Raw genomic sequence first — 23,162 nt, forward strand, 5'->3', positions numbered from 1 at the left:
TTAGTGGTGGGATGGCAGGGTTAGGTTAATGGTTGGACTTGATGATCTTAAAGGTCTTTTCCAACGTAAACGATTCTATGATCCTCATGTGCTGGATTAGGGTGCTGGGGAGCTGGTGTTACTTCTACAGAGGCCTTGGGCTCAGCTGGTTGTATTGGACTGTGTGTGTCTGTGTGTGATTTCAAGGTGCTGGATTGAACTAAAATAGTCTCCTACTGAGATAATGTTACAGCTTGCAAATCCAGTTTAAAGAGAACTAGAAATGCTGACCAATTGGGGAGGGAGCATTGGTAGTAAAAGCACTTCTAGCTTGTTACCCTGTCATGCAGGATAATGCTGTTAATGCTAGACAATTGTAACAGACTGGAAATAATAGGGAATGGCTAAGGAGCTTAGTAGGGGTAAGGAACGGCCAACAATCATATGAGGGGGAAGAAGGCCTGAGGAAAGTGTGTGTTGGTTACTGGGAATCATAAAGAACATGACTTAGTACCAGAGCATCTTTTTTGTTGAAAAAGATTTTGGAAAATGAAAATGCATGTTGTAAAATGAAGTTAAGGACAGCTTTCATACTTCTCATGTCAGTACTGTGTATGGTAGTGACTTGAGGAAGACGTGATCTTTGAACTGTGATCGTGAACTTGAATATGAAATTATATATACTTTGGCAGCAAATAACTAGAATGCAATTAATGTTGATTTGTATTAGCAAAACTGTGGTGTCCTTGGTGGGGGTATTTGTTGTTGAAACTCCGTGAAGCTCTCTGTTACACCTCTTCTGTTAGTGTATAGTCAGCTCTCTTGTAAACTGAAACTAGCAGTTAAATTGCAACAAAGTAATTCTTGTAGTGTTTTTGACTTGTCATTCACTGTAAAATGAATGCTAAAATACATAGGGTCATGAAAGAAACTGGAAAAATATATATTTCAGTGATTCAGTAATTGAGGATGCAGAACAATTGTGAGACTTAATGAGTAAATCTTTTGTGGCCTGAACTCAGAAGAGTGTGCTGAGTAGGTAACCATAGCTGGAATGGTATTGCAGGTCCTCGGTGATCACAGTTCAGGTGGCAAGAGTAGGAAAAAGAGGAGAAAAACACCAGAGTATATACGGGTTTTGCCAATGATCAGCATCCGTGGATGAGGGTTACTGTTGAAATATGAGAACTTTTTTTTTTTTTCCTAGCTATGGGAGTTAATTTTTAGCTTAAGGATAAAAGGTTTAGCTTAAGGTTAGAAATAAGTCAAACTGGAAATCTAGAAGGGGTTCCTTTGGTATGTTGAGGTTTTGTTCAGTGAACGTGTAGATGGGAAGGGAATGGATAGGAGAAACACAATTGCTGCGTTAAGTCCTGAAAAGTTGTGTTCCACACTCATGTTGGTGTCTTAAATTGAAGGACTGAGATGCAGCTGGCTTTTGTTTGTTAAATGCAAAATTATATCAAGTGAAAAATGATTGTCTTGTAAGAGTGTTTGGGTAGGGAAGAAGAGTTAATGATTGAAGATATGGTAGAGTTGTGAACTGAGAAGGTGTAAGTACTCTATATATCAAAACCATGAGGAAGCTGTCTTCCTGCAGTTGTTAATGTGCTGTCGGACAATGACAAGTAGAAGTTTGTGGAGCTGATCTGGTTATCATAACGGATTAAATAACACTTGAATAAAGTTTAGTTTTATTTTAAAAATGTAACTGCTTGTGTGTAATTTTAATTGTGGCTGGTGGAGTGTGTGGGTTTTCTTTGGGGTGTTGGGTTTTTTTGTGGTTTTTTTGGTGGTGTTGTTGTTGTTGTGTTTTGGTGGGGTTTTTGTTGGTTTTGGCTTTTTAGTAGCATATACTGAGTCTGCTGCTTCAGCAGCACTAAAAAAGCTTACCACTATTTAGATGTGTAAGTGTTGTTAACCCTCTTGGGAACAAATCAAAAGAAGGTATGAAATCTCTTCAGAAGTGCAATGGATGGCAGTTGGCATGATGATGTGGGAAAGCAAGAAAAATACTCTTACGGTGTCTTTGTGGAAGGAAATAAGAGGTTTGCACATTTAATGGTGAAATAAGGAAATACAGTTACAATGCTGAAAACATACCCATCTGTAAATCATGTGTGCATTAACTGAGAAAATGGCTGTGGTATTTGTAGTAATGGAATTTGGATCAGGAGTAAGAGTTAACCTAAGTTTGATACACGTGAATTCTTTTCTAAGGATGGTGTTTTAGACACAGTGTGTCCTGTACTGCAGGAATGATAAGTTCATACATTCTTGCTACACAGTGTGGTTTCCCACAGAAAGGGAGAAATCACATGACTGAAAAGGAAAAGAGGCAACTGAATTTTAATCTGAGAATCAATCAGCTTCTCTAGTGTAAACAGGTTAGCCATGTGTTCCTATTGCTGATGGCAGGCTTTTTCTAATGTAGATTACATCCTTTTGACGTTGTTTTATGTAACACAGAAAAGGGCATTTAACTAACAAGAGAACCAGTGTGGAGTTACCTGTGGCATTTCCTCAGTGCTGTGTATATTCACACTTTGGGAATCACTTGCCTGACGAGGTTTGTAACTAGTTAGGCAGGAGGCCTGATTGTAATTTTTTGAATTGGAAGCAACATTCCTGGAAAGAAGATACTCTTGAATTTAAAAGTTACAGCAGGAAAAGTCCAGCAAGTAAATGCAGCATAGATCTTGTGATAGAAGTAAGGAGGAACCAAAGGTTTCTATGGTATTATCAATATTTTCTTGAAATATTAAAGTCCCTTTAGTCACCCTAAAATACTTAACTTGGTACTGTCCAAAAGTATATTTGTTTGACTTTTTAAAATAAATTCCAAGTGCCTAGCCACAGAACTAGGTTTAAGCACTCTAGAATCTCTTTAAAATCATCTCCTGTTGTGGATTTTTTGTTGTACATAGGTCACTAAGCAGCTATATGTGGGTTGTTAAACTAAAAATATCTACTAAGAACCTGAAGAGGAGTCATGGAATCCCACAATTTTAATCGCATTACTCTAAAGGTTTTGATCTCCTGCATACAAAGGAATAGCCTTGTCGTTACTGCGCTGCAACAGTTAACACGCTTCTGCTAGCACAGAAAGCAGCCATGTCCGTTCTTCCTGTACTAGGGGGAATCAAAATAAAATGCTAGTCAGATGGAGAGCAGCGAAGCTGGTAAGAAACTTTAAACTATTCAGAAAAGTTGTTGATGTAGAAAAGTGACTATGAAAATGTTTACATGTTCAGGTCAATACAGCTCTGTGTTTGCAGATCCTTCTGGAGAGAAGGATCCTATTTGTAACTTGTACAGCAATGCTTCAAAGTAATCTAGCATTTTATAGGAAAGGAATTAACTGCGTTACCTTTTTATTCAGGTGTCTCTGCTATAGTTAATCAAGAATGACTGTAGAAGTTCTCAACAACTTGGCTTTTTTCTTAGAAGATAACAAACCAAAAAATACTCAAAACTGTGAAATTCTGGATGCATTTTATTCTGAGTTACTGTTTTAATAGAAACTGAACAATGGAGTCCTGAGCCTTGCTGTAGTCATTTACAAATAAGTTCAGGTTAAGGCACTGGCTTATACCAGTCCTAGAATGAATGTGAATATTGTTGCAATTATTTTGTAAGTATTAATATCCTAGAGGGCATTCTAAAATGAGACTTAAGTGCTTTCTAAAAGACTATTACAAGCTTCAAACAGTAGGTTGAAAATAACTTCACTTCTTTAAAAGATGTTTTAATTCTCAGAGAATTAAATCGGTTCTTGGTAACATAGAAGATAGTATTTAAAATGTCAGTCAAAGCAAGCTATCTGGCATCAGAAGCTCCTTTTGGGGGAGAAAAGTGCAAGGGCAAGTGATCCACACTGTAACTTTGTAAAGTGCATGTGTGAACGTTTCTCCTTCTAATGGGGTTTTGTGTTGTGATGTGAATGTTGATGTATTAATTTCTTCCATGATACTACTCTCCCTTCCCTTCCAGACAATCGAAGGAAAGTAGAACCGCCTCTTGGAGGTCATGATCCTCGAACAGCAGTTCAGTTAAGAAGCCTCAGCACTGTTTTAAAGCGCCTCAAAGAAATCATGGAGGGGAAGAGCCAGGTACTTCTGAAGAAACTGACCTGTTTACCGGGCTTCTCTCAGCTTCATTTTTAGATACATCATGGGGTGCATCTGTGTACATTGCATTGAGTGAATAAATTCAAAAATCATTGTGTCGAGTGCAGGGGAAACAATTTAAGTTGATGCTGACTTTTGACAAGTTGAACGTCTGTCATATTGGGCGAGTGAAACGTTGCAGTTGCTCAGTTTCTTGAACTTGGACCAAATGCTCTCATTTTAGACTCCTTCCCACTTCTGTATTACCTAATCTAGCATTACCTGATGGTTTTCTCCCTTGAAGGCTAACCATGGGCAGGTGAAACACATTGACAGTCACAAATAACAATGAGAATTGTGAGGGTGAATTAAATCTGCTGCTTACTGTGGTAATGACTGGTCAGCAATATTTGCTTGAAAGGCTTGTTCTGTTAATCAATTTTGACTCAGCTGGATAAGGGTCTGGTGGTTGCTACTGGCTTGCTGATTTCACCTCCGTCTGCTGTGTTGAATGATGCCTTTAAGAGGAGGATCTAGTTGAGAAATGAAGCCACAACTATTTATAAGTGGTGATATAAATAGCTGTGTCTGGGGGCAAGACACGAACAGGAAAAAGTGCATTTAATTAAACTGAATGAGGAAGAAAAAGACTTTTGGCTTGGTAGCTTTTACAGGTAGACTTTGAGTTAACTCAGTTAGCTTCCAGTGCTATTCTGCTTGTAAGAGTAACTTTCCTTTGGTAAAAAGGGCAGTATTTTTGAGGGTGAAATGAAAGCTTTTCATTGCAGTAAGCAGGGCATTGAGTGTGGCAGCTTCTGAAAGGCCCTGGAGATTTTCAGGCATCTTTGAAGCTATTAGAGAAGTGTTCTAACAGACAGGATGCAGCAGTAAATGAGTAAGTCTAGATCTTTCTCTGAAAGCAGTATGTTAGTTGTCAGCATACTGACTTCAGTAGAAATGGTAATGTATCATTGCCCTTGACTGCAGCCATGTCTTGCTTGAGCCGCTACAGGCAACAATTTCTTCCTACTGTGGACTTTGCCTGTCTCTACAGGAGACCACTTTACTGTTGCAGAAAGCATGTGTCAGATCCTGGAAGGTGCTGCTCTAATCAACCTTTACTGCTAATGGGGGCTAGACTTCTGTCCTGAACCCTTTCTTGTAGGCTTTCCTTATCATGAGTGTTGGCTCTGACTTGAGCAAGGCAGAGAGCTGGAAGGTGTCACCAGCAATGGCTGGGTTTCTGAACACCCACTCATGTGCAAGTGGGGCAGAGGCAGTGTGGGAGAGATGGTGGGTGGAAGCACTGCTGCTTGAAACAGCCACTCTCTGTGGCAGAACCAGAGACTTGGCTTATCATTCAGAGCCACAGCAAAATCTGTTAATCAGCATCCCCTGCAGCTTTGCAGCAGTTCCTTGGCAAAGCTTTTCACTACATGTTTCCCTGCTTGAAGCTTCATGTTCATCTTAAAAATTTCTAGGCTCCCTTGACCACTAGACTGCCTTGAGCAGTCTTCGTCCGCTTTCTGTACGAGTTTTGTTGGGTGAGGGCAGCATGAAGTTGTTATTTTGTTGATCATAGCTGGTTTGGTCTCAAAGTTGGTTTAGCAGCTATGTTGAACTTCACTTCGTGAACATCCAGAAATAAACCTGAATTCAGGTTATGCTTTTTTTTTTTTTTGGTTATGTGAAAATCAGCGTATGGATCACCTTTCTTCTCTGTGGTTACTCTCGTCTCGGGTTGTTTTGAGAAAATTCTTTGCAGCACTTTTTCTTCCTAAGAAAAACCCAGAGTATTCAGTCCCTCTGAAAAGGCTTAATGCCAGAACTGAACTCTAGCAAAGAGTGTTTCACAGTCAGAGCTGTCCTGTGACCATTAGCAGTTGTCTCCGTCCATGGTAATTGTAGCTGGTGTGCTCAGAATCATAATTGAGAGCTTTGTCTTGCTCTCTTTATAGCTACAACACCAAATGGAAATTTTAACTCCTTGATTTCAAGTTCTTAAAAACAAGACAAAAATTCCTGTGGCTGCACCCACGCTGTAAATCAGTGTATGTCATTATCTGCTGAATGTGTATTCCACAGTGGTCTTCACATAGCAATGAAAATCTGGAGTTTTGAAACAACATGAGTCTAGTTGAGGGCTTGTCATGTGCTAGGGGGAAATGAGAGGGAAGAGCAATTGGTTCTTCATAGATTTGTTTCTTCTTGACCTTTACCTACAGCTCATGATAGTTTTTAATTGCTTTGCTTCCATCTTGGATCAAGAAGGCAAAGGCTTACTAGATTTATTCTGACAGTTGAGAACTCTCTCAGCCTTCTGGCTCCCTATAAAACCACATGAAAAATCCTTTCTGTGTGTGTGTATGCTTATACACAAGAGTGTGTACACACACGTATATGAATATATGAAATTGTCCTTCTCATGTGCACAGTCTCATGAAGCAGTCATGAATCTAAACATGCTTTTTTATTTACAAAAAAAAGTTTTTCTCTGCTGCCTTCCCTTGTAGGATAGTGACTTGAAGCAGTACTGGATGCCTGACAGCCAGTGCAAAGAATGCTATGACTGCAGTGAGAAATTCACCACCTTCCGGCGGAGGCACCACTGTCGACTTTGTGGGCAGATCTTCTGTAGTCGATGCTGCAATCAGGAAATCCCTGGAAAATTCATGGGCTACACAGGTAGGGTTTATCTGTTGAGAAGCACAGTATTCTCTCTGTGCTCAGCTCTATTTGGACTACTGCATTTTAGATTCTGGCATCTGCTAGAGAATGCTGTACAGGTCGCTAGTGGGCTTAGAAATAAGCAAAAAGAATCACAGGACCTAATTCTACCGATTTCTTTATACACAATGGTGGATTTTGCCATGCCTGCTTATTTTTACCAACACTACATCCATGATGACAAAACAAATATGGCCACTATTTAACAAGGATGTTCACTACAAAAAATGTGCTCAAGTAAAAGCTGCTCTTAGTAATGGTAGTTTTAAAATGTAATGAGCCACATGTTCTAAATGAGGAAATTCTTTCAAATACCAACTACCAAACTCTAGACATCTCCTGATGGAGGTAATGATTTCCAGACATCAGCTGGTATGTCATATCTGACTGACTGTTGTTGCAGCATGATTTCAGTGTGTGCATGTGCTCTCTCTCCCTGCCCCACAACCTTTCTCTCTCTTACCAATCATGTGTTAAGCGTCATTTGACTTGGAGAAATTCCCTGCATGAATAATTATCTGGGGTTTTGCTCTTTAAGGGAGTATGAGAACTAGACTTAAACATGCAAAGAGGTTTTGAAACAGGAAATCCTTCTTTTTGCACCACTATGCACCTCTGATCCTTTAGGAACAGAGTACTATTTGTTCCTGTTCACTTACACTCTGTGGTTTCCCCTTTCCATAGGGGATCTCCGAGCCTGCACTTACTGCCGCAAAATAGCCTTAAGCTATGCACACTCCACAGACAGTAACTCCATTGGAGAAGATTTAAATGCTCTGTCAGATTCTGCATGTTCTGTATCAGTGCTGGATCCTGGTGAGCCTCGCACACCAGTTGGGAGCCGTAAAGCTAGCCGCAACATCTTTCTGGAGGAAGATCTAACCTGGCAAAGGTAAAGTGAATGGCTTCATGCTGAGCTTCAGAATCTTAACTCTGTTTACAGGCTGACACCTGCCTAGACAAAAGCTAGTGGTTTCCATCTAGGAAACTTAGAAGTATATCTCCTGTAAAAAGAATGTCATCCTGTGCTTGCTTCTAGTATTCTTCTCTTTAAGCTGAAATGTGGAAACTTTTCTAGTGGAGTTTTAAATTATTTGCAGTTCTTCCTTTAACCTGTTGAATCAGTGATTCTATACCAGTGACAGAGCAATCTTTTAGCTTCAGAGTTTAAAAAGACAAAACCAAAACACATCCCTTCTAACCACCAATGTATTGAGAGGCAAGTCAATGTAACCCTGATGCTTTACCTGTCAGGTTTTGGACTGGGTAAGAGAATATAAGAGATGCTGTCTGTGTAAATAAGAGTGAAATGGTGGAAGTAACCACCTGTTTCAACTGAAGTGGGATTGAAAGGACAGCTATACAGGTTCTCTGATATCCTTTCAGAATATATTTCTTCTTATTTTTCTTGAATGAAGGGGTCTTTATTTCTGGAAGATGAATAAAAGAACACTGTACTACTCCTCAAGTGGTATGCAAGTTAATTTCTGAGGACTTTGATTTAATTTAATGTGGGGGGAGCACAAAATAATCAGATGTGGTGTTTGTGCTCATTTCCCTAAACCCAGAAGAACAGGCAGGTGTGAAACTAATGAAGAAGTCTTGAGTCAGAGCTTTTCTTTAACTGAGGGGTAGTGTTAGTGACATGTGCCTCTCAGCAGATATCTTCTAGTGGTTCTGAGGGTATTAAAACCAACTGTTTTCAGAAAATGCTCTGGCTCTTGCTTTGCATGTTGCTTTTCAGAGCGTGGTACTCTTTTATAGAAGCAATTAAATAATCAGCTTTAGGCCTAAATGAAGGAAACTACTTCTGGCTTAATGTCATGGTCATCTAAAGCAGTAATGTTGCAGTACTTGGGATAAATAGTACCAGATTTTGAATTAGGGAATAAGTATGTGCACTCAGAATGCGTCTCTTCAGGTGTACAAAATAATAGAAAGTATCATTAGTTCTGTCTTCTGATGTGTTATTACTATCTGTATTACAGCAGTTCAACAGCTTGTAGACATGAAAATGTAAAGAAAGTATTAATATCTTTATTTTGGGCAGCTTGTAGCACTTGAGAAAAATACTGCCTATTCTTGAAAGGCTGATAACTCTTTCTGTACTAGAACACTTAGTCTTGTTGGGAGACACTGAGTAAACATGGGCTGCTTTCGTGTGTGAGGGGGAGAGGGATTGAGATTAGGTAGTTTGTTTGCTTTAGGAGGGTTAAATTTTTCTTCTGTGCTTGTTGCTCTTAAAGTGTAAAACTTTGCAGTGGGCCACAGTGCTTTTTTGAGTACTACATTTGGTAAGTTTCTGATTGACCTCCAGAGGTTTAAACTCAAGAATTTGAACTTAGATGGCACTACAGTGGAAGGTGGCAACTCACAGCTTGAAAATGGAAGCAAAGTATTGTGTTGTTTCTTTTTTTTTTTTTTCTTTCCTATTATGTGGCTTCTGTGTGAGAAGTAGTTTGATTCAGAAGAAAACTTGGGAGTTGAGTCTCTTCCCAAAATAATGTATCTGAAATAAGGCTCTTGCCTCTCCTGCTGTCATATGCTGCAAAGCAGTGAAAAAAGCATTTAGGGGAGTGATGCTGTATTTATTTGTCTGACATTGCTCTGATCTTTGAGCAGTTGGAACATAGAGGCATGGGTTCCTGCTTTAACTAACTTGAAGGGCCATGTCCTTTAAAAGTAAAGGAGTGGTATACTCTGAGCATGTACTCAGACAAAGTTGTATTGTGTACATTTTCTGATGAAGAGCATTTATTGTGCTAGTAACATGTCTACATCCTAGAGCACAGTGAGTAGGACTGTGTCAGTTGGAGTGTAGTGGCTGATATCTGATACAGTTTTGCTGGTAGGGATTTATGTTGATGGCGTAGGAACATCTGCTCTCCTTCCTCAGGGGGTGGAAGGAAGAGGATGGCAAAGGTGGTAGCGATGAGGTTAAACAATTACAGAAGGTTGTCAGGCTATCTTGGTAAAAGCTGACTAGCAATAGCTATAGATAGCATTGCTTGGATTGCAAAGATGATGTGTTGGGGAGATGGGGGCAAGGCCTCTACTTCCAAAGCATGGAATAGCAGCCTGTAAGGAAGGAGGATGTGTAAGAAAGTGATATAGGGGAAGAGGGTGGGAGGGCAGGGTACAAGAAGTGGGAAGAGGCTGTATTGTCCAAGACTTGAGTCTGACGGGATAAGATTTGACCACTGTCTTCCAGATATCACTGGCCTACAGATGGGGAAAGATTTCCGTATTCCCTCATTGATTTAACAATCATGGGTGTAAATGAGAAGTAACATAATTAGCTGTATTTTAATTCCAGCTGTTCTGACACTGCTGCATGTGGCAAATCTCTGAAGCATCTGTAACATGCTCCTTTTCCTTGCAGTTTGATTCACCCAGACTCTTCAACTACCACATTGTCTGCACGCCTTGGATCTGTCCAGGAGGATGCAGGGAAGTCACCAGCTAGGAACAGGTAAACTAATCAAGTCTGAGTATTTTCTGTTCTGGATGCACTCCTAGCACACTCTTCACTCTAAAACTTGGGGCTTGTTTTTACTGAGTATGCTGTTTCATGTCTAAAATGGGACACTCCATTACCCATATGTAACGGTAAGGAAAGACCATTTATGTACATATTCATATTAATAAATGTACTTTTGAGGAACCTGTAGTTTGCTGTGGAGTCCGTCAAATAGAGGTGGTGGTGAAGAGGACAAAGTGAAAGAGGTGCCTAAGAAAGGCGGAGTTCTGAGGAAGCTGAAGGGACTAACAGAGACTTGGTAATGGGAGGTAAAGACTGAGGTCATGGAGGAGCAGAGGTGTAGTTTTTGTTTGTTTCTTTTGTGGTTTTTGTTTGTTTTTTTTGTTTTCCCCCCACTCCTCTATTTGCTCCCTCTGCTTTTCCATACCAGGCTTCCTTAGGCTAAAATCCCATCCTAGGTCTTTATGCAAGAGTGCTGGAATGAACTTGGAAATGTTTATGAGCGCTTCAGTGTAAATTGTGAATGCTTGAGCTTAATCCAACTAAATAGGTTGGTATTAGATGAACAAGTAATTTCCACTTTACAGTGCTTCTGCTATGGTTCTGGTTACATACTTCCATTATGGTTGAATTGGGGAATTAAAGATAAGGCAAGGATATGAAGAACAGAGCAAAGATAATCCAAATTTCAGTGTTGGAATCGGGAGACATTCAGAGACTTCTTTGCATTGGTGTTACAGGAATGCAGAATGTTTAGCAATTTGGAGGGATCTGGCAGAACCAGTGAAGACTAGGGAACTCAGCTGAGAAAGATGCTGGGTGTGCCCTTCAGAGAACAGACTGCTTGGAGTCTTTTATCTTTTGTGTGGTGGGGACAGTTAGGAGGAGAGGTACACTGACTGTACAGCTGAGAACCAAAGACCTCACCTAGGGGAGTAAAATACTGGTGAAAAAACTAGTACCAAAAATCAATTCTGGGCAAACGTGGCAAGGAGTCCAGAGTTAAAAGTTCAATGCTAAATAACTGCAGTGACGTCAAGAAATGTCTGAAACCTTGAGGATGCTCTCCTGCTTCCTGTTTGAATTGATGTTGTCTGTTTTAAAAGGCCTTTGCTATTTGCTCACACATGCAGTAGTAGGGGGTTCCAAGCTGGACCTGGCAACCCAAACTGCTCATTCAAGTTAAAATTTAATTCTCTGGCTATTCATGGCCTCACCATAGTACTTACCTGTCCAGACTCACGTTTGAGAAGTAACGATGAGTTATAACATATCTCTGTCAAAATTCTGAATCTGTGGAAACAAAGCTATTGGCTTTGGGCTAAGCAGCGCTAGCCTTTAGATCTTCTCAAAGCAGCTATAGATGTTTCTTTGAGGCAAGCTTGACCATATTTCTTTCTAGATGAGATGAAGCAAAAAAGATGCAGGTTCAGTGCATTTAGATGCAGGTAGCAGAAGTTCTTAGTATTATTTGTTTTCCCTGTGGGTGGGGGACGTGGTTTGTTTTTTTTTTTTTTTTTTCTCAGACTTATTATCTATGGGGAAAAAACAGTCAAATGTTGCAGGTGGAGGGATTTGAACTTCTTTGCAGGTCCTTCTAAAGGATAGGCATTTTCATTGCAAAATCTCCCCCTGTTTTTAGAAAAGTAAAATACAATAAAGTCCCAGACGTAATTGGTGATGATAAAAACACAGATGTGAAATCTGACTGTTCTGACTCTTGCTTAATGCCCTTTTACACAAATTAAAAATCCCTGCTGCTTACAGGTGGGTTGGCACAGTTAAAGTAGCTGTTGCAAAACAACTGGGAGGAGTGCTTAGTTATGGACTTTCATGTCAGTCTCATCTTCCACATAAGAATGCTTTCTGTTAAGCTACATAACTCTGCCCTTTCTAACTCTGTTTGACTTGAGAGCATCTGAACAGTAGAAGACTGGCAGAGTTTTAGCCTGCCTTGAATGCCTGACTATGACAAAGTTTTTGGTTATCGCCCTTAGATGTATATGGATGTAGTGCCAACATAGCTTCCTTTGATTCTGCATAAATGACTAAAAAGGACCTCACTCAAACCCTTTATCAGCCTAGTATTACTCCTCAAGAGACAGAGGAGGAAAAAACAGTGATTTTTGAGACTATTCTACCTTCAGTGCCTACTTCCTTGCAGTACAAAAGCTGAAATAGGGTGGCATTGCTATTTCATGCCTGGTCTCAGCCACAACGTCCGATGAGAATTCTTAGGAATAATTGGAGTGTCTGTTAGCCAGTTAGCAAGCTCTGTGAAGTTATCTGAGTTTCATTCCAAAGACTAGAGGCTGGAAACAGGTCTCATCACTGAGATTGCTGCAAGCCTCTTGAGTCAGTTCAGCACTGGCATTTTGAGCTTCCTTGTTGCTGTATGCAGAAGCATTTTCTGTCTTCACTCCTTAGAGCCCTGTTAGCATGAATAGCTTACACTGCATGCTTTTTGCTGCTGTGTGGTGAGAAGTTGCGCTCTCGTTATTCAGAGGGTTAGTTGTGGGATATTGGAGCAGAAGGTATCTGGAACTTGTATTTGCATTTGTAGATTTGCAATGATTATTGCAAAATGGTGTGTTTGTACTGGAGTGCATAGCCAAGATTTCCTAAGAGCTGGGCTGAGATCAGGTGGATTCTCTATATCACAGTACAAGGAAAATGGCCAGCTGGAGCGACCTCCAGCTTCAGCAGACAGTTTAGCCACCCTAGGGAACAGGTGCTCAAACTTCCAGACTCTGCAAGCTGACAGCCATATATTTCAGAGAGCTGAGGAAAAGGAATTTTAAATGGGTCAAGGAGAAGTGGAATCTCAGTGCCCCATTACAGGGATCTTGGTGCTGGCTGCCCTTGCTAGCATCTGGCTTGCCTCCAAACTGCTGGAGCTTCTAATTACCCAGCATCCCATCGCTTCCCCAGTCTATTCAAATGCAGACATATACGAATTGCTGTGACTAAACTTAGTTCTAACTGCTTCCTACAAAGAGCTTTACAAAAGTTTAACTTAGATGTTCCAAAGCAGTGCACTTGCTTTTAGGGGTCCTTTCTTGTGCTTTGATTGAGGAGGAAGCTTTAAGCAGTAAGTCTGTACTGAGGAGAGTGAACAATGTGACAGGCTGAAGTTTCTTTTTAGTGTGCTACAGGATCAATGCTTGCTCTGGTGGAGCACCACACAATAAACACGTACACTTTAATTCTTCTCTCTTCTACTACAGGTCAGCCAGCATCACTAACCTGTCACTGGATCGGTCAGGTTCACCAATGGTGCCTGCCTATGAGACATCCGTCAGCCCCCAGGCCAGTCGCACACATATGAAGGCAGAGACCAGCGAGGATGAGCGCAAAATCCTTCTGGTACCTTTCAGACTTCTGTTTGTCTTGCTCTGTGAAGGCAATGAAGCTTGCCTTTCTTGTATCATGCAGCAGGAGTATCTTGCTGCTTTTAAAGGGTCTTGTCTGAGTACTCTTACCTGGACCCCTCCTCCAGGTGTAGGGATGGAGAATATTGATGCTGCTTTGGACACTTCCATCTTCCTGAAACAAATCATAGTTTCATGTAGTGTTTGCATAAAGTTGTTTACAGTTTCAGTCTTGGGAAGTGTGTTATGCAGTGTGGAGTTGGTGTATGGTGGCTCCTTGTGGGTTAAACCTGTCATGGTTACAGCTGTAATGCAATGACCTGATTCTGTATTTCTCCAAGTTCAGATTTTCCCTTTCATAGGCCACAAAATCAGAAACTTTAAATGGCTGCTTCAAAATGGTTACACCATGATGAATGAATTAAAGCTGTTACAGTTTATTGGGCCAAAACATAACTTGGCCCCTCCCCTTGTTTGCAGAATAAAGATAACATTTTGTAGAAGGCTGTAGTGACGTACTTGTTCGAAGAAAAATCAATGTGCAACAGTGTTCTGTGTAATCCTATTATCCCCTCCCTGCAGAGGCAGTGTTGTAGGTGGCAGTTACTGTACAATGTTCACTAGAAAACTGTTTCTTTTGTTTGAGGGAGGGGAAGTGTTTCCAGTGAATAGGGCAAAAAAGATGCAGAGAAGGGAAGGGAGTATTTTTCACACTGTGTTGTCGGGTATTTCCCTGCTGTCAGCAAAATGCATACAAGTATTCCTGAGGGTGCAGAAACACTCTAGTTCCCGTTCAGTTGCACAACTCCTTTCCAGGGTGCTCTGTAAATGGATAACCACGTGAGGGAGAAACATTTTTAAGGCATGTCTTTATAGCACCCTGCCCCGTGCACATATGTTAATGCAGAAAAATTAATATTTATAATGCTATGAATGCTACTTGGACCAAGACGATCAAGTCGCAGTGAGCTTCAGCTTCACATTGTGTAATTTCTTGTTTCATTTCTTGCGGGAGAAGAGGATTGGTAGTATCACTTCTGTTCACGTAAGAGCACAAGATGCAGTGTCAATTAATGTGGGATTTTCTGTGAATCCCCACTGTTTGTTTAATGGCCTTAGCATGCAGAGCTGACTGTCAGTAGATAATTTAAAGCTTAACATACTCCATTCAGAGGACTAATGAACTTTGCTCATGAAATAAAAGGTAGGGGAGGATGTACATATACTGGGGTAAGCGCATACTTCTGTGAAATAGAGGTCAAAATCCTTGAGTTGAAAGGATTTGTCATGTTCTGCCAGTTTGTCTAGTTTACTGAATTTAGCATGTGAGTTAAGGGTAAACTACAAGGCAGCCAAACTGTAGAATTGCCAGTTGCATCAAATCTTGTGATCTATGACGTGTTCCGTTACTGATCCATTTGACTCTGCACCTGGTATGGAAAGGGAGCTGCTGATGTTGCCAGTCTAGTAGTGGAAGTGGAGCAAAACTCTTGGATCTCAGGGCACCCTTGGGAAAGTGCAATAATGTGGATCTGGCAGTTACCTGGAAGCTGAAAACAGTTAAAACTTAATTAAGCTTGCTTTTTTTCCCCCCCATTACACAAAAATAGACTGTGTGACGTGTTTGAGAAAGTGAGCTGCAGTGTCCCTTCTCTACCCCTTGGGGTGCTCTGTTGCTCTCTCAAAATAATCCCAGGTCCCAGTTTCCACTATGTAACAACAGATTGTGCTGTGCCAAGCCAGGGTGTGTATGGGAAAGCAAAAGGGTCTGGGTGCAGAGAGACAGCCCAGTGTGGATGGAGCATAGCTAGCCTACACAAGAGTTGGTGGATGTGTTTAACAGGCCACAAAATAAGTTTGAGGTATAGGCTAAAGGGCTGCAAGCAGTGAGGGGAAGAGATCCATAGATTCAGAAATGGTTAATTGAGTTGGTAGGGGTACACGCATTTTTTGATCAGTGGTCAAAGCTAGAAGTGCCTAAAAAAGGCTTGCTACTAGGCAATAAAAAAGGAATCCTTAATAAGAAATGGTATCCCCGGACTTGACCATAGCAGTGTGCATTGCTGTGTCAAGTACTTGCTTTATATCTGGGCTTGATAATGGACTAGTATGCTTCACAAAGCCTATGTTGAGCACACATGATATAGAAAAACCCTCTTCCAAAGGGTGGGTTTTCATTGTCCTCTATATTTACACATACCACCCGAGTTTGGTAATAGGGTGCAAGAGGGCAGTAGTGAGCGCATAAGAATCTTGTAGGCATGCAAAATCTTGCCACATAAAAAGAAAATCCCCTGAGGGTTCAAAAACTCTGAGGGTACCCACTTTGTTTCTTCCTTGTTCTCCTTTATAGAAAAGGAAGGATATAAGGAGCTGATCTCATGTCTGTTTGCTGTTTCTGTTTGCACCTTCACATAGGTTTGTGCAGAATGGCTTGGATTTTATTCTTGTTTGTGGAGTGCTTTTTTTCTAGAAGCTGATCTGAGGGCCCAGGTTGATGCCCTTGAAACCAGTGCTAAGGTCAGACTCTAGTAAGTAACCTGCACATCTCCCTGTCCAGGACTCAGCCCAGCTGAAAGATCTGTGGAAGAAAATCTGCCATCACAACAGTGGGATGGAGTTTCAGGACCATCGCTACTGGCTGCGGACACATCCCAACTGCATTGTGGGAAAAGAGCTGGTCAACTGGCTTATCAGAAATGGGCACATAACCACAAGGTAACTCTGCTGCTTTAGGGCAGCTTTAGGGTGCTTTAGTCACTCTCTCTGTGACAGGAGGTTGTGAGTTTTAGCTGATATATGGTTCCTTAGACTGCAGAGGTAGACTTCTTTGCAGGGAGATGAGGCAGAAAGAAAATTCAGATCTCTTCTTTACTGTCTACCAAAGCAGGTAGGGTTCTGACTCTCCATGGCCCAAAACAACAGGGCACAGGGGACTGTATGGTGTGGGAGGCAGCTTGTGGGACAAGTATCACTCAAACAGTTGGAGGACAGTGAGTGTATTACAAAGACTGTCTAAAAATGTTCACTGATACTCCAAAGGGCAAGTCTGCTCCTGGGATTAGAGATCACTAATAGCGTTTGATAGCTAAAATTTTGGTAGGTCTGGCAGGCTCTTAAGCGTGTAAGTGAGTATAAAGAATCTGGTGTATTTAACTATGCAAGAGGGGAATAAAACCGAGATGGTTCTTAAATGTAGATCTACAGTCCTCACTCAGCAGAGATGCTCAGCATGTATATCTCAAGCTAACAATATTGGAGGAGCACAAACAATATGTCGTAATTGTCTGTTGGACATCTTAGCTGAGTTTAGAGTGCTGGCAGTCTCTTCATCCAGCTCCATACTTGAACCAGTACACTCTGCTGCCTCTCCACAATATTTTAAATAGGGTCTGGTTAAACATGGCAATGACATACTGATGAGTCAAATAGTGCATAGCAAATGACTCTTCCCTTTTGCAGCATGCTTGTACCATAAACCACGTGTATGTAGAACTAGACTTAGAAAACCATCTCTATTCTTATACTTCCAGGGTCCAAGCCATTGCAATAGGACAAGCGTTGGTTGATGGACGCTGGCTAGAATGTGTCAGTCATCATGATCAGCTCTTCAGAGATGAGTACGCTCTCTACAGACCGTTACAGGTAATAGGAGTAGGAAAGCTATGGTTCTTGCTGGGTTTGGTGACTGGCTAGAATCTTCTAATTGTGTTCTCAGCAGCCGTTGTATATTTTCTAAATCAGCTGTCCTGTACAGATAATAGGTGTTCAGGCCTTTTTCCTTAGTGGTTTAAAGCCTCATGAAGCTGCATTTGCCCAGAAAGCTTTGGGGCTGTCCTCTGTAGAGGATGAGTTGTTACACATAGTGCTGCCTAAAGTGGAGGAAAGGCTGTCTAATCTAGGCCAGTGCCTCTCGTGGTGGACATCTTCCATGGAGGCCTTGGAATGGCACAATCTGTGCTTGTGGCAGCTGCACTATTGTGTAGAATCTAGAATCTGTGCACAATTTCTGGTGACTGAGACACAATGGTGGTCTTCTGTTTCAAAATTCCTTCTTTAAAAACTTCCAAAGAATGGATATTTTTGTATTGGTAGCCACCTTCTGATCTCCAGTGATGGCAGTAATAAAGAATTCAGTACCTTAGTCTATCATATTTCACTTCAGTCAAACTCGCTGAGTGGTGAGAGCAGTCACTGTGTTGAGTGATTGGATTGGTTTTTTAACTGGAACAAGATATCTCTGTAGCCTCCCTGTTACCTGAAAGCATTCAGCTGAAAGTCTTCCATGTTCTGCAGCTGCTCACAATAAAGAATGGCTCAGCTCTGCCATGGACCTCAATCAGAAAGCTTGCAGCCATTAGCATCTTGTCTTCCTTGTGCACTTCAGCTCTTGGCCACAGTCACATGGTTTTCCACTGAGATTGTTCTGGGCTTCATCTGGCATCTCAGCTAGTTAACTGTAGTGTCTCAGTTTGCTAGTAAAAGCTTGCCCCTAACTAACAGGTGCTTGTGGATCCCTGTTTGTAACTATTTGTAAGGGGCTTATGGTATTCAAAGTTTAAAGCCAATTCTTGTTCTCATCAGCTGAGAGCACTATCTGATCTCATTTCTTCTGGACAAAGAGTAAGGAGAAACAGCGTTGTTGACTCAGTTGCTTGCTGCACCCACTGTAGCCAAAAGAATGATAGTGAAAACTTCCTCTTGAGGTGACTGGAGGTATCAGGATGGCTGACGGAAATTGCTTAGACGTTCTCCGGGTTCTCTGGCACTCTAGCCAGGCTTTGTTTTGACACAGTAGCCCAAGCTAGAGCCTGATGTGTGAGTGAAACTCTTGGAGCTACTTTGGTAAATCACAGAATTGCCCCAGTAACTCGAAATTAGCCTTCACTAAACGCTGCATGTGCTGGTTTCTGGGCAATGGATATGGTCATCATCCACCTTGGCTGGGGATAGGAAGCACTCAAAACTGCTTAGCTGGATGTTTTGACAGAAAATGTGCAGTGGAATAAACTTGTCCTTTAGTGCTGCTTAGTCACAACTTGTGGGGAGGTGGCAGAGACTAAGCATGTGGGAAGTGTAAAGAAATACTTGTTTCCTGTCCCACAGAGTTCCTATTTCATGCCAAGAGGGGTGGCTCTATGACTAACCTGGCTCAGCCCACTGAGAGTATGCTCTGACGTTTAAAATGTCTGATCTGCATTTGTAGTAGGCTGACTTTCTAAGGCTGCTAAATATTTCAGCAGAGGTGTGCTTTAACACCTTTTTTTCTTCCCTGTTTTTTAGAGCACAGAGTTCTCGGAAACACCATCTCCAGACAGTGACTCTGTGAACTCTGTAGAGGGACACTCTGAGCCATCCTGGTTCAAAGACATCAAGTTTGATGACAGTGACACAGAGCAGATTGCTGATGAAGGAGAAGATAACTTAGCCAGTGAGTTTCACCTGAGTCTTGTTCTCACTCTGCCTTCTCCCCGTTATCCCCAGTCCTTTGGGACATAGTTTAACTGTGTCTTGCTTTATCTGTGTGTGTTTGTGTGTGTGCGCATGGGGCTGTAAGGATCTAAGCAAACTATAACCTAGCTAGTCCTCCTGTTTCTTACAATGGATACAGTATTTTGTATTTAGCAGAACTGGTAAAGCTTCATACCTCTAATGGAGGAGAAGCATGTAAATTGCTGCCTTCTGTTTCTCAGGCAGACTTCTGCTTGATTGGGCTCTATAGTAATGCACTGAAGAATGCCCAATATGTCAGCACACACGCATGAAGATAAGAGTAGAACTATGAAAATACTGTATTCCTGTAGTATTGCACACTGGTCTTTATGTATTAAAGACAATTTTTCTCCTCTCCGGTACCCTCATGATACCCATTTGAACCCTTCTCCTCCCTGTATCTTCCCCCTTACTCAACACTAAAAGACTCCGCCAGCCCTAGCAAGCGCACTTCAGTCAGCAGCTTCCAGTCCACAATGGACAGTGATTCAGCCGCCTCCATCAGCCTGAACGTGGAGCTGGACAACGTGAACTTCCATATCAAGAAGCACTCCAAGTACCCACATGTGCCCCCTCACCCTGCCGACCAAAAAGGTATGAGGTAGTCACCAGCTGGAGTTGCACATGATGGAGAGCTGGGCCCTAATAATACTGACCTATCTGGACACTACTTTTGTAGCTGTCTTAGAGGGGGAAATATGACATTTAGCTGGCACTCGCTCGCAGTTTTGATGTGCTCACCTCTGAGGAGGCTCAGTAAACCTGTTGAAAGACCTTCTCTGCAGAGTGTGTAACTTCCCCTGTGACTTTCTCTTTGCAGCTGAAGCAAAGTCTCCTGCCCATACATAATAGGGCAGATCCACATATACAGTTTCTGGCTAACTGGGGTGGAAAAATAGTCCGTGCATAAACCAGTTTGATAAGTGTCTCTACAGCTTGAGATTAAACTGGAAAAGCAAGCAAGAAAAAAAAACCCCAAACAACAAACGAACAAAATTAACTTTTGTTAAGAGCTCTGTGCTGACTTCTCATTGTACCTTAATAAGCATACACTTGACAGAAGAATCTTACTGATGAGCAATAAGGCCTGACTTAACCCATATATGTAACATTTGTTCGGAAGAGAACATCCACTTAAGTGAAGGAGGAAGAAATCAAGTACTCAGTGTTGAAGACTTCTTTTGGAAGTTGTATTTTTTTCTCCTAAATAAGTACTAAATTGAAAGACTCTAACTGTAAGCAAAATGCTTATGGAAAAAATAACGTGCCTGCCTGCTGACAATTGCATTCTCTAAATTGGATAAGGACTGACTGAAATCAGGGCTTGCCACTGGCTTGGGTCTAGTATATTCTAGTTGCTTTCCATGCTAGATAGCAATTGATGTCTTTGCTCTGCTTCCTTACCTAAGGTTTCATTAGCTTTGTAGACTTTTATCTTTGGCTGCTTCTAAGGAATTTCTTATTCTTACTTATTGTTTCACCCCACCCCTTCAGTATTTCCAACTTTAAAAGATGATCCAGTGTTAAATAATTTAGACTCCTCCTACTGACTTAGTCCTTCTATAAAGTCTAATGGATCGCTTCTGTTGTTGTGGATCAGAACACAAGACTTCCCTTATGCTTGCATACAGATTGCATTTTCTGAAACTGAAATTGTCACTGAAGAGTGCGGGAGGAGAACTGGTCACAGCTGACTTTCAAAGTATGTTAGACATGGGAGAGAGAGTGAGGCAAATTAGAGGAGGCTTTTATCAGTGCCTATTGTAGTCACTTTTTGTTATTTGCTAAAAGTGTGTCTAGAAGAAGGGAAATCTAACTGCTTATTTTTTTCCCCCAAAGAGAAGAGCAGAGCAGGTTTGAAATTTGAGTTGATGTCAGATGACTCAACAGTAGGGACGGGTTGTCAGCACTACTGACACAAATTCATTATTGGTTCCTTTCAAGTTGTTTCCAGCTCATGCCCTAATCAAATGAAAAGCTAATGCACCTGAAGGGAAGGGAAGGTTTGGAGAGGGAGCATATATCAATGAATTCCTTTTAGGAAGGTGGGATGCTGGATTAAGTGAGCTTGAAACAGGCCCAGGTGTGCTGCAGTGTCCCATGAATTTACAGCTGTAGCAGGTTTATCAGTGTGAGTTGGCAGTAAAGCAGGCAGTAGTCCGTTTGGCTCTGGCCAGTGTTAAAGGACTCGTAGACTGATAGGCCAGGTTTCAGACATATCTCAGTCTTTATCTCTTTATACAAAAGGCAGTACATGATGAAGGGGAAACGTAAGAGAGCCTACCTCTCTCGGAAGCTGTTCACCAAATCAAGGCTTCTTGTAGCCAGAACTGAAGCTCTTGTGAGAAAGATTTTGATGATAGAGAGCTCAGAGATCAGCAGAAAAGGCAAGTGGTGAGGGGACTGAAAGGAGAGAGACTTCTGCATTTGAATTATATGTTGGCAGCAGTCTGCGATCTTTGGCAAATCTCTACTGACTGGTGTTTGTTATCTGTTCCTGAAATGTGTGGTCTCTTAACCACGTTATTCTGTAGGAGTGTAATTTGTAGTAGAAAACTGGGAACAAATCCTTTTAAGAGAATGGATTTCACTTGAGGGAAAAGTATCAGTAATATGTCCAGAACTGGGTTAGGGTGGAGGTGTGAGTCATTAAAATGCAGTGTGGAGAGATGGGTATTATGCTGCAGTTTTTTGAAAAAACTGTATCCTCTGCAAATGCAGAGGACTTGCTGTACATCTTTTTTTGAATTCGTGGCATGAGAGTCTTTGGAGGAAAGATGTAACTGGGAGCAACAAGTTAAAATGAATGACAACATCTTTGAATAGCAAGAAACACTTCTTGGCAATAGGGAGACTGAAATTTCATAGGTACTTAGACGTTTGTTATTCAAAGCCTTCAAAAATTATGTGGGACAAAGCCCTACAGTGCATTCTGCAGTGCCTGGAGTAGTGAAATGGGTGACTGCTAAAACTTTGTTCTGGAAATACTAAATTTGGAGTGCAAAGACTTTCACCTTGTGTTCCTGATTTATCCTGGCTATATTCAACAAAAGATGCCATCCAGGGAGTTACAGTATCACAATGATTAGGCAGCCAAGAGCAGATAGTTAAGCTTCTATGTAAAATGGACATGGTTATCTTAAGAAGAGAGTACTGCAGTCAATCAGCAACATGGTGTGCTTGCTCGTGTTGGATGTCAGTAACTTCCCTATGACCATTATGGACATATGTATTTGGCTTGATTTCATTGGAATTGTCTTTTGTCCTTAGACTGGATGACAGTGACTTAATTTTCTTTGAAATAATGAAGTAAAACTGAAGATCACACCCACCTTTTGAGGCTAGTAATGCAATTTCCTCATAACTGTGTAAGTGACAGTTATTGGGGGAGGACTGACAGGACAAAACATTGGTGCTGGAAGTGCAGGTCATCTTTCATCTAAGACGTTAGTGGGTTTCTTCAAATGATTAAGGGATATGCAATTTCCACCAGTCACAGAGGTCAGCTGCTTTGCAGCAATGGCCTGTGATGTACCAGCTGTGTTTTAGAACAGAGTGGTTTGTATATAGTCTGAGTCTAATGGCAGGACTTCTTGTGATGTTATAGGCTGACTAATGTCTGGTGTATTTCCATGAAATTCTAGTGACTCCAAGTTAGCTCGCTTGTAGTATCTTACAAATTAGTATAATGACTCATTTATAGTATCATCTGCCTAAAGACAGTGGTACTTTATACTGTGTATCAAAATAGGAAACAGTAAGAATGCTTTCTGCATTTAAATTGGGGGAGGAGATTAAGGGACTTATTAAGTGTGGGTTTTAGTTGCTGTTTTTAGAGATCCAGTCATCAATATGGGAAACCTTATTTTCTAAATGTCCTTGCAGCCAGATATTATTGATCCTGGTAGCAGGTATTTTGGGTTATTAGTTTTTTATGCCTGCTTCTAGTTAGGAGGGGGAAAGAGAAGAGGATCTGAGGAACAATGACACAGTTCCTTATCA

At 41.3% G+C, this 23,162-nt stretch overlaps 1 protein-coding gene across 6 annotated transcripts in view; it reads left to right on the plus strand.

The window, feature by feature from the left end:
* The window catches only part of PIKFYVE (phosphoinositide kinase, FYVE-type zinc finger containing), a 66,475-nt gene that overhangs the window by 8,700 nt on the left and 34,613 nt on the right, over nt 1-23,162 (plus strand). For 3 of the 6 annotated variants that reach the window (XM_035893034.1, XM_035893033.1, XM_035893036.1), the window contains 9 exons: nt 3,973-4,091; nt 6,602-6,773; nt 7,500-7,707; nt 10,198-10,287; nt 13,524-13,662; nt 16,228-16,385; nt 17,201-17,312; nt 18,951-19,098; nt 19,587-19,754. In XM_035893034.1, the coding sequence (XP_035748927.1) occupies nt 3,973-4,091; nt 6,602-6,773; nt 7,500-7,707; nt 10,198-10,287; nt 13,524-13,662; nt 16,228-16,385; nt 17,201-17,312; nt 18,951-19,098; nt 19,587-19,754 (1,314 nt within the window). Of the gene's footprint in view, nt 1-3,127; nt 3,162-3,972; nt 4,092-6,601; nt 6,774-7,499; nt 7,708-10,197; nt 10,288-13,523; nt 13,663-16,227; nt 16,386-17,200; nt 17,313-18,950; nt 19,099-19,586; nt 19,755-23,162 lie in introns of those variants that run through there. The other 3 variants (XM_035893037.1, XM_035893035.1, XM_035893038.1) reach the window with 3 other exon arrangements.

This window comes from Egretta garzetta, unplaced genomic scaffold (assembly GCF_000687185.1).
Source record: "Egretta garzetta isolate BGI_Z169 unplaced genomic scaffold, ASM68718v1 scaffold474, whole genome shotgun sequence".
In the NCBI taxonomy this organism is placed as follows: Eukaryota; Metazoa; Chordata; class Aves; order Pelecaniformes; family Ardeidae; genus Egretta; species Egretta garzetta.